A 12,163-nucleotide genomic window follows, 5' to 3' on the forward strand; every position below is an offset into this window, starting at 1 on the left:
TAGGATTTTAGCTGCTTTGACTACCAAAACAAAACAAAGAAAACGTAATTTTAATTTGTAAATAAGGCATAAGCACCGAACTCAAGTATCATTGTAGTGCTTATAACTTGGGGTTCATGTTGTATTTATAGGGTCTGTCCCTCCCCCTTCCTCCTGCCATCACTCTGTCACCTACAGTGTTGTGCTTACCTGCCCATTAGGTGAAATAATGGCTTCTGAGCCAATGAACTGGGATAATGAAACCAGTGACCAGAGTGCCAGCATCTATCAGGATGTACTAATAAGTTTGAAACTGTAATACTGATATTTTACAAATACATCCTATATTTCCTCTCAGGAATTCAAAGTACTTCTTCATATCCATTCTACTGATCCTTACAATATCTTAGTGAAGGAGGTTAGAACAGAGGCCATGTTATTCCCTCTAGAGGAAATTCTGTGGGTGGGAGGTATTTTTGTTTGTTTTGCTTCTAACCTTTATTGGGCACTAATGCTTGATATAAATTATTTCATTTGATATTCACGGTCCCTCAGGAGTATTTGTACAATTATTATCTCTAATTTTCCAGAAAAGGAAACTGGAAAAAAAAGTCTAAAAACATTTTTAACAGTTTAAAAATGTTTATTTTTCATAAAAGTGTTTAGTGCCAGGGTGCCTGGTTGGCTCAGTCGGTTAAATGGCTGACTTCTGCCCAGGTCATGATCTCATGGCTTGTGAGTTGCAGACCTTTGTCGGGCTCTGTGCTGACAACTTGGAGCCTGTAGCCTACTTCAGATTCTGTGCCTTCCTCTTTCTCTCTCTGCCCCTCCCCTGCTCCTGCTCTGTCTTTCTATCAACAATAAATAAACATTAGAAAAAAATTATTTAGTGCCAGAGCTGTAATTTCAACTCAAGTGTGTTCTGGCTCATCACATTTAATCCACATGGCTTTTTTCATTCTAGTCCGTAGTTTTCAATGTTTCAGTCATATATATTCTGATCCCCCTAATGGACAGAATGGAGACAGCAATTTTGTCATTTTCTCGATGTCCTATCCAAGCAATCTGGGAAGTAAGGTTCTTGGACTCTCCCCTATGGACTCACCACATCTTGTTACAAGTGAAGCTATTTATAATCGAAAGTCTACTGGAGCCCAAGAAGAAAAAAATTGCCTCAGCTGTTAATGGCTTCCAGGAGATATATAGTCAGACATGATTGATTTCATTCTGATAGCCATTTCTGAAGATGGGCATCCAAGTACTTATACCCTGAGACAGCCTGCGTATTAAATTTGGAGTCAGGCCAATTACTGGCTGATATCTAGCTGGTGGCTTAAGTGGAGTGGCTAAGGGGTTTAGATCTAATTCCTGGGGAATGGATGTACAAATTAATCCCAGTGTTGTTCAGTAGAAAACTTAACCTGGTAGTACAGATGGAAAAAGAGGGAAAAAGATAGAAAAAGCAAACTTTGTGGGAGCAGGAACTATTTTAGTTTTCCTCTCTTGAGCCAGGCACATCGTAGGAGTTAGTACATTTTTGTTGGATGGATAGTTAGGTGGGGGGATGTAATAGCTTGAGTGAGACTGGCTGTCATGTTCCTACCTCTGAATCCATCTCCTGTGTCAGATGTGAAGCCTTCGGGGCACCTCTGCTGATGTTAGATGGCCTATCTGGGACTAAGGGTAGGAGCTATCAGTTCCACTCTTGGTTCTCCAGTTCTACATCACTTCTCCAAACTTTTATCCTTGGCCTGGCAGTGAGGAAATTTGACTGCTACCCTCCAGGCTTACGGTGAGTTGGTGAGGAGAAAATAGACTCAGGACTGATGTTGAAACATGCTCTGCTGGGGGGAGGAGGCAAAAGAAATCAAAAAGATTAAAAGGTAATAAAGAATGCTTTGCTGAACAGGCTCTCATTAATTGGGCTACTTACCAAACCTGAGCCTGCTAGAGATATGCTTTTAAAGCGATTTGCTGTCTAATAAGGGCTAAAATATGAGCAGGGAAAAGTCCTGCTTTTTGATGGGTTTCTCTCCACTCTTGGGCTTTCAAGAAATTACTTTCTTTTCTTTAATGAAGGCATCCCTGGAAAGTCATGCCTCTTTTTCCACTTTGGCAATAAATCTGATGATCTTCCTGACCTCGTTTGTTGTTGTTTGAGCAATTTATTTTCTGCAACTGGGTAATGCTTTGATGTTAAAAGCCCCCAAGTATCAAGCTAGGAACTAGATGGAAAATTCTGTTGCTAAGAGTCCTCTTGGGCTGTTTGAACTTGGTAAGGCCCATGTGCAGCTAAAAGCCCTTGCTTTCCCTCAGTTTTCTTAAAGCTTGTCCCCCCAGTGGTTGTTTTGCAGAAATATTGTTTGATAATAAGGGTGCTTGTGACAATTATAAACATGACACAAAAATGGTAATTTTTTTGAATAAGAGTCTATCTAACGCATCAATAACTAAATCTCTACCATGCATCAGGGTTTCACCTTTTATGAACTTGCTTAACTTGATCATTGTTTTGGCATCTTGGAAGATGCATCGCTTAGAGTGTATGCCCCAAAAATGATTGTTGATTACAAAATTTTGTTTCTTCATAAAGTAGTTGAAATCTACATGGAGAAAAGGTTCTATATTCTTGACCCAAAGCAACAGAGTTTCTGAGGAGCATACACACTGGCAAACACAAAAACAGACCAATTATCTTTCCATCCTTGACCTGGTAAATAGCATTTAAGATTCACCTTCAATGCACCATCGTATGTGATCCTGCCCCAAAATCCACAATATCCTATAAGATTGCAAATTAAGGCATAGTTTTACAGAATAAATTAGATGTTAGGATTGCTGTTAAATCCACTTACTGTCATTTTCTATTTGATTAAGTTTAAAAATCTTTTTGTTTTGGGGCGCCTGGGTGGCTTAGTCGGTTGGGCGTCCGACTTTCGCTTAGGTCATGATCTCGCAGTTCGTGGGTTCGAGCCCCGCATCGGGCTCTGTGCTGACTGCCAGCTCATAGCCTGGAGGCTGTTTCAGTCTGTGACTCCCTCTCTTTCTGACCCTCTCCTGTTCACGCTGTCTCTCTCTCCTAGAAATAAATAAAACATTAAAAAAAAAAAATTTTTAAAAAAATAAAATAAAATAAAAATCTTTTTGTTTGAATAGTTTGGCCAGGGGTTGGGGTATACTATCATTTGAGATCATTACTTATGTCCTAACATTTATTTTAGGGAGGGAAGTTTTAATTTTATTTGTGAGATTTTTCCTCCTAATGATAGAAGCTTAGGCCCTTACTTCTGGTTTACAACATTAGTATTTTTATTTACAATATAATATATAATGGCTAAACTTTATTGCCAGTATTTCTATATGCCCATTGTTCTATGAAATGAATTAGAATTATTTAATTTAAATCACTGTTTTGACTGTGTCCCCATAATCCCTTTTTGGGATTTCATTGCTTTCTAACATGGTACCTTGAAGGACATATAAAACTTCACTAGGCAGGAGATTATTCAACTCATGATTACTTCCTTGAGTTCACAGGAATATATGCATCATTGTGCAGAAAAAAAAAAAAAAACCAACTACAAGCAGATAAAGAAACTGCAAAATGACAGAATCATGGGGAAATGAGGTTAAAATTTGTTTGGCTTTTCTGACCACTTAAGCTGTAGAAAAGATGGTGTATAGCCTTTTATTCATCTCTTCTTGAATCTTCCCTGGACTCTCTCCCAGAAGAAAGGAACTGATAAAACCATCTTCATCAAAATGAGCGGAAAGAATTATACTTCTTTCCCTTAGACAGTTGTCTGTTTCTTAAGTGTTGTAAACAAATAATTCAGAAACAGAGGCATGTATATTATCTGGTTGTAAATATAAATATTATAAAAGGCCTGTCTGTGGGGTTTTAAGAGAACCACTCTAGACCCATCACTATTTCTATCCTGGGCTATGCTTCTCCTGCTTTAACATGACTCCACATCCCCTGGAGATTGTGCTTAAATACAAGCGGAAATTCATCAAACTAAAAAGCCACACAGCAAAGCAAACAATCTAAAGAATAAAAAGGCAGGCTACTGAAGGGGAGAAAGTGTTTGAAACCATATATCTGATAAGGGATTAATATTTAAAATATATAAAGAACTCTACCAGCTCAATAGCATCCTCCTCCTCATCATCATCATCCTCATCATCATCATCATGCTCCAATTAAACAGTGGGCTAAGGATCTGCATAGACCTTTCTCAAAGGAAGACATACAATGGCCAAAGGTACATGAAAAGATGCTCAACATCACTGATCATCAGGGAAATGCAAATCAAAACCACAATGATGGATGCCTGAGTGCCTCAGTTGGTTAAGCATCCAGCTCCTGTTTTTGGCTCAGGTCATGATCTCACCGTTCATGAGATCGATCCCTGTGTGGGGCTCTGCACTGACAGCTTGGAGCCTGCTTGGGATTCTCTCTTTCTCTCTCTCTCTGCCCCTCCCTTGCTTGGATGCATTTTCTCTCTCTCTCTCTCTTAATGAATAAATAAACATTGAAAAAAATAACAATGAGATATCACCTCACACCTGTTAGAATGGCTAAAATTAAAAAAAAAAGACAAAAGATAACAAGTATTGGTGAGGGTATTGGGAAAAGGGAACCCATTGCATCGGTGGGAATGTAAGTTGGTGGAGCCATTCTGGAAAACAATATGGAAGTTCCTCAGAAATTAAAAACAGAACTACCATATGGATGCAGCAACTTCACTTCTGGGTATTAGGAGGAATTTAACTGAGGACCATGGGGGAGAAGAAAGGGGGAAATGGTGGGGGAGGGGGAGAGAGGCAAACCATGAGAGACTCTTGAATGCTGAGAAACAAACTGAGGACTGATGGATGTGGGGGGAGGGGGGAGATGGGCATGGAGGAGGGCACCTGTGGGGATGAGCACTGGGTGTTATATGGAAACCAATTTGACAATAAATTATTTGTAAAAAAAATAAATAAAAAAATAAAAAAATAAAGTTACATAAAAAAATATATATATATCCAAAGGAAATGAAATCTTTATCTCAGAGATATATGTACTCACATATTTATTGCATTCACAGTAGTCAAAGTATGGAAACAGCCTAAGTGCCTGTTGATAGATAAATGGATAGAGAAAATGTTTCTATATATACAATGGAATATTATATACCCTTATGGAAGAAGGAAATCCTGCCATTTGTGACAACACAGGTGAACTTGAAGAACATTATGCTAAGTAAAATAAGCCAGACACAAAAAGAAAAATTCTGCATGATCTCACTTATATTTGGAATCTAAAAAAGTTTAACTCATAAAAGCAGAGTACAATGGTGATTGCCAGGGGTGGGGTAAAAGAAATGGGGAGGTGTTAGTCAAGGGATATAGAGGTTCAGTTACAAGGGATGAATAAATTCTAGAGATTGAGTGTATAGCATGGTGGCTATACTAATAAAGCTGTATCATATACTTAAAATTTGCTTGAAACTTGTTTTTAACACACACATACAGAAGTTTAGTTATGTGAGCTGGTAGATTTCTTAATTAGCTTGATTGTTATAATCATTCACAATGTATATGTATATCAAAATATCATGCTATGTAACTTAACTATATCAACTTTTGTTTATCAAGTAATATACTTCAATAAAGCTGATGAAAAAAACCACTAAAATGTAGTTCTAATTCAGAAAGTCTGAGGTGGGGTCTGAGATTCTAAACTTCTAATAAGTTTCCAGATGTTGCTGGTATCTGAATACTGACTTAAAGAAATACTGTCTCCTAAAAATTTATACTCACATAGGAAATACAGGGAATTATATCGGTGAAGTTTAGCCAAGATAAGAATGTAGTGGGAGAGAAACCTGGGGACAAGTCACAGTACTTACTTCCTTGGAATATGAAAAACCCCATTGCCTCATCAGTCCAAGAATGTGGTTCCTGCTGTATGACTGATCTCTGTAACCATGATAAAACTTGACGCAGCTGCTGCTATTAGAAAGATTGCTAGCAATTAAGACACCTGGGTCTAAGTGTATTATGTTATATGAAACACTGCTGGATTTAATAGGGCCTTTCCCCCTAGAATTCTAGGGGGAAAGGAATTCTTGGCACCTTTTGATGTTTCTGTAAATAATATGCTATATAAGTTGTGAAGGGAGAAAATTCTTGGGAGTTTGCTCTTGAGCACCAATCACAATAGAGGTACCTTTACTGCTGTTCTTTTGGGCACTGTTTGACTCAGTTCCCTGGTGAGTGTAGTGAAAATAGCTATGACTGCCTCTTGTGGGGGCCAAATACTGTCGTGTCAGGTGCATAGGAATATGTGTTATCTTCTGCTCTGAATATTCCCCTCCTGGGAATAGTGTTTGTTCTGTTTATTCACATATTTGAAAGTAACAGCAATAATTTATAAAAACATCCCCTTTGAAATGCTTGATTTTAAAATATCAGATTTACTGATTTTTAAAAGTATGAAAACTGAACACAGGAAGCCTCACTAATCTCATTCTGTGCTAAATGTCAGTTATGAGGCTTTGGAAGAGGTGCACACCTTGCAAATCAGGAATGGCAGCACTTTTTAATCACATTAGCTTTAGCAATTAAAATGGTTGCCTTCTCAGGAGTGCTAAATAGGTGATTTCTTCCAGTCAGCGATTCCCAACTGTTGTTTCTAAGGCTTCACTTCCAATTAGTCATCAAGGCGTCAATTTGGCCTCTAGTGTTTCTGGAAACTGTTTCTAACTCTCCATTCCCACTGCAATGACTTTTTCATCTTCTCTCATCTGAGCCATTACAAGAATTTGTTAAATGGTTTCTACAGCCCAGACATATCCCATTTCTTAGCCCCTTCCATCTCTTGCTGATGGAAGCTTTCTAAACCCCAGAGCTGCCCATCCCCTTTCCTTCCCTGAAGACACATGTTGACTTTAAAAGCCATACATGATAAATGGAGACTTTGAGTGCAGCTTCTCCCTTTTACCTGAGAGTGTCCCTTTTGATTCACCTGCTCCCCTGGCTCCATAAACTCTTCTTGCCCAGACACTTGGGTATTTTATGAAGCATGCAGTGCATTGTCTCACGTCTTGCCTCAGCTGGGCCCTCTGCATAGAATTCATTTCACCTCTCTCTCTTAGAAGACCCATCTTTTGGTCATTTGAGAATTAAATGATATTTCCATAGGAAAGCTTTCCTGAGCATTCTGTTCTCAAAGAGGAAACCTCCTTTTCCCTTTATTCTCCCACAGCACCCTGTTCAAACTTCTAATAGTGTGTCATTTGTGATGTGTCCTGATTATTTGTCTATGCGGAGATCACTAGAGTGTAAGTTCTGAGATCTAAGTCTTGTTTCAGCCATCCTTACTACCTCCAGCCTCTAGCAAAAGAGCCGCCATATAATAGGTGCTTAATGAATAGTCCTTGAATGTGGGTGGATGTGGAGAATAGAAGAAGAACAGTTATGTGGACAAAATAAAGAAGGGTGCCTGGGTGGCTCAGTCAGTTAAACGTCTGATTCTTGGTTTGGGCTCAGGTTATGATCTACAGTTCATCTCTTTAAGCCCTGCATCGGGCTCCATGCTGGTGATGCAGCACCTGCTTGGTATTCTCTGTCTCCTTCTCTTTCTACCCCTCTCCCACTCATGCTGTCTCTGTTTCTCTCAAATAAATAAACTTAAAAAAAAAAGAAATGAAGAGACATGGTCTTCCTGAATGAAATAAGTTCTTTGCATATGACAAATTAAAAGAAAAAGCAGGATATGTACAAATGTACATACACATGCATGTATCTACACATAATACACATACATAGATCATAGTGTGACTCCAAAGCTATGAATCTCTCTTATTAGATGATTGCTAGCAGAAATGGTACCTGATGACTTATGTTCTTAAGGGCTGATGTTTTTTTTTATTTTTCTTGTACCTAATTCTGTACTTTTTTCTTATTCTAGAATGATGGAGGTCTTCGTCTTGTGGCCAATTCAATGGTGTGGGTTCCAGAAGGCGGGATGCTGCAGATTACCAATAGAATCTTACAGGCGGAAGCTCCAGGTGCAAGTGCCTCAGAAATCATCTACAAAATTACACAGGAGCTCCCCCAATTTGGTAACTTTTTTCCTTTGCCATGATTTCATCATTGTATCCAGCAGTCTTAGACTTGCTTTTGTACAAGGCCACAGCAGCAAGCTTATGATGCCAATGAAATTGAATTTCTAATACCTCACACATCTCATTTAAACAGAATAGTCAATGGGGTGACTGGGTGGCTCAGTCAGTTTAGCGTCCATCTTCAGCTCAGGCCATGATCTCTGTGAGTTCAAGTGCTCTGTTGGGCTCTGTGATGACAGCTCAGAGCCTGGAGCCTGCTTCAGATTCTGTGTCTCCTTTGCTCCCTGCCCATCCCCCACCCATGCTCTGTCTCTCTCTCTCTCTCTTTTTTTTTTTTTTTAAATGTTTTATTTTTATTTCTAGGAGAGAGAGAGACAGCGTGAGCAGGGGAGAGTCAGAGAGAGAGGGAGTCACAGACTGAAACAGGCTCCAGGCTCTGAGCTACCTGTCAGCACAGAGCCCGATGCGGGGCTCGAACCCACGAACCGCGAGATCATGACCTAAGCGAAAGTCGGACGCTTAACCGACTAAGCCACCCAGGCGTCCCCCTCTTTCTCTCTCTTAAAAAGAATTAAAAATTAAAAAAAAATTTAAACAGAATAGTCACAAAACTGTCATACTATACATACTTTATGTATCAGGTAGTATGCTAAGTAATATAAACATATTAGTGTATATGAAATCGAAAATTTAAGTCTTAAAATAATTTTATAGAGAAAGTAACTTGCTAAAGTATAGTTTATATAAGCATGTATAGCTAATTATGTCAGTTTAATTTTGAAGCTAAGGCTCTTAAACTCCACCTTATGTCCCTTCCAGAACATCACCAGACTTCTTGTTAAGACTTAAAAAGAAAAAAAAAGCTTTACATAAAAACATTTCTAACGATCTTCATTGTTATTGCCACTTCCAGAAAGATAGTACAGTATGATAATCTGAAAAATTTCCCATCATCATCATTATCATCATTATCATCTAGAAATGCTGGATAAAAAGATAAGAGTTATAGGGCAGTGGTGCCTCGGTGGCTCAGTTGAATGTCCAACTCTTGATTTCAGCTCATATCATGATCTCACAGGTTCATGAGGTTGAGCCTGGTGTTGGGTTCTGTACTGTCCAGGATTCATTCTTTCTCTCTCTCTCTCTGCCCCTCCCCACTCATGGATGCACACACATGCTACTCTATTCTCTTAAAACAAATAAACATTTAAAAAAGAAGAAGAAGGAGAAGAATTATAGGGCACTTATGCCTAACTTTTCAAGAATAGAAAGATGTCTCCAAGTAACAAACAGAAAAGGAACTTAAAGCCAGTCAAGCTTGAGCTGCTGGAATAGCTTCCCTCAGAGTGGTTGTGTGTGTTCCAGTAACCCAGGGGCTTGAGATATAATGCTCGTGCAAGGACAGTAAGTTAAGATCCTGCCTAAAACTAGGACTTTAGAAAGACTTGACTTAAAGAGACAGAAGAGAAACCAAGAAGTGCACAAACACAGAGAGATGGCAAAGAAACCCACCTGTGTTTCCCAGGGCTCAGAGTGAAGTAAAAATGTCTGCAGAGAAAGCAGAACTTCAGGCCTGTTTCTCCTACCGATCCAGAGTTAAGTTACACTGTGTGTGTTATCTGAGAAACCCCAGAACTAAGATGTTCATATGAATATTAATCTCTGACCAATGATACCTCTTGGGTTCCTTGCAGAAACTAGTAGGCACTGCTGTGGAATGTCCACCCTCAACTCCAGATCACGAGATTCTCACACTGAAGATTAGCTCAGAATTCAAAATTATACAACAGATGAGGAAATAATCGATAGTATCTTCAGAAAAATGAACAAAATGGTTAAAACTCCAAGGATTTCATGAAAGAGCAATCATAAAAACTATGAAACAAGGGACACCTGGGTGGCTCAGTTGGTTAAGCATCTGACTCTTGGTTTTGGTTCAAGGCATAGTCTCACGCTTCATGGGTTTGAGCTCCACATTGGGCTCTGTGCTGACATTGCAGAGCCTGCTTAGGGTTCTTTCTCTTCCTTTCTCTCTGCCCCACCCTTTGCACCCTTTCCCTCAAGAAAGTAAATAAATACACTTAAAAAAACAATTAAACAAGCGTATTTTAAATGATTTAAAGATAAAAAGAAGAGTCAAAACTTTAAGGAAATAACCAAATATCATAAAAATAAAAGAATAGGCAGGTAAATATTTTTAAAATGTTTATTTATTTATTTTTGAGAGAGAGAAAGCGAGTGCTAGAGAGGAGGGGCAGAGAAAGAGGAGACAGAGGATCTGAAGCTGATAGCAGTGTGCCCGATGCCAAGAGCCATGAGGTCATGACCTGAGCAGAAGTCAGCTGCTTAAGTGACTGAGCCACCCAGGCACCTCATAGGCAGGTAGATTTTTAAAAAGAACTAAATAGATCACCTAAAAATGAAAATGGTATTCATTAAAAGTAAAAACCTTCTTGGCATGTCAAATAGCAGAGGAATAATAATCTCTTTTTCCTTGGGTTACTGGATTTTAAAAATTAATATTTTCTGTAGTGGGGAGAAAATTAACTTTTGTGGAATTCAAAAATAATTCAAATGTCAACAAAGACATTGAAAAACTTGCTTTAATCAAGAATTGATATAATTAGGAAATAGTTGGTCTAGCTGGAGTGTCTTTTATTATAGCTGTATAACATTGAGGAAGGCAAGTAGACCCTTTTGAGACTTAGGTTCTTTAAAAGGTTAGGCTAGATAATTTTTTATCTTTTTGTTTAAAATAATTTTAAACTTACTGAAGAGTTGCACTAATAGTACAAAGAGCCCTTGAATACCTTAATCTAGCTTCCTTCAATGTTAACATCTTACGTAACAGTAGAACAATTAACAAAACCAGGGAGCCAACGTGGATAGAGTGGTATTAATTAATCCAAGGACCTTAATCAACTTTGTGTTCTTTTACCCACTGATTTAAAGCTCAATAATGTTTAAGTCCTTTTCAGCTCTAAAAATCGTTGACGCATTTGATGTATTAAATTCTTTACCTTTATCTTGATCATTAAAAGCCAAAACATTTAATTTCCTAGAGACAGCTGAATATTCCAATAGTTTCTTTAAGTATTAAACAGAACAAAACTGAATTAAATTATTTTTAAGCCATTTCAGCTTGATAAATGCCATATAGTCTTGACTATGACCCTTTCCTACTGTAACTCTCTTAATTAACTTCTTCCTATGAACATAATCTTCTTTCTGTGTGTCCAGAGCCCCCTATTAGTAATAATCAAATCACATTAGCCTTAGGAGCCACTCAAGAGTGAAAAAACTGGTGGGAACTAGAAACCCACTGAACACCAGTCTGCTTACATCAGTCTGTCATAGTGATATGAATTTTTGGAGCCCCTAACCTCTTGCCACCCCAGCTTTTATATACTCCCTCATCACTTTAAAGTCTTCCAGATGAGCTTTAGACTTTTTGCAAAGGCCTGAACATGGAACCGAACCAAAGATAAACTGTGTAGTAAATGCATATACGACCCAAGTTCCATCACTTGCAGACTCATCACTGTTCTCAAATATTAGTTTAGACAAGTTGATTAATACTTGTACCTTTAGGTACTTCACAAGTTTGAAAGTAAATTTAATGAGATGAGTTTTTAATGTTTATTTATTTATTTTAAGAGAGAGAGAGAGTGCATGCAAGAGTGAATGTGAATGGGGGAGGGGCAGAAAGTGAAGGAGACAGAGAATCCCAAGCAGGCTCTGGCACTGTCAGTGCAGAATCCAACTCCAGGCTCAAAATCACAAGCCCACAAACAGTAAGATCATGACCTGAGCCAAAATCAAGAATTGGATGCTTAACCAACTGAGCCACCCATGCGCCCCAGAATGATAATGGTTTTAATGAAGTAACCTGAGTATCATTTGATGGAAAATCCGACTTAATCCAACACATTGCAACTCTGAATTATTTATCATAGGGCAAGAAAGCTTTAATACAAATTGTCTCAATCCCAAAATAATTCATGGAGATTCCAATGAGATTGTAATTCTTTTTTTTTTTTTTATGTCTTTTTTTTTTTTTTTTTTTT

General features: G+C 38.3%; 1 protein-coding gene across 1 annotated transcript in view; it reads left to right on the forward strand.

Moving 5' to 3' along the window:
• LOC120224782 (extracellular matrix protein FRAS1) overlaps positions 1-12,163 on the forward strand; it is a 415,754-nt gene that overhangs the window by 292,286 nt on the left and 111,305 nt on the right. The window contains exon 30 of the mRNA XM_039223043.1: positions 7,940-8,093. Within this exon, the coding sequence (XP_039078974.1) occupies positions 7,940-8,093 (154 nt within the window). The remainder of the gene's footprint in view (positions 1-7,939; positions 8,094-12,163) is intronic.

The sequence above is a fragment of the Hyaena hyaena genome, unplaced genomic scaffold, assembly GCF_003009895.1.
Source record: "Hyaena hyaena isolate Hyena2069 unplaced genomic scaffold, ASM300989v1 scaffold_1243, whole genome shotgun sequence".
Classification (NCBI taxonomy): Eukaryota; Metazoa; Chordata; class Mammalia; order Carnivora; family Hyaenidae; genus Hyaena; species Hyaena hyaena.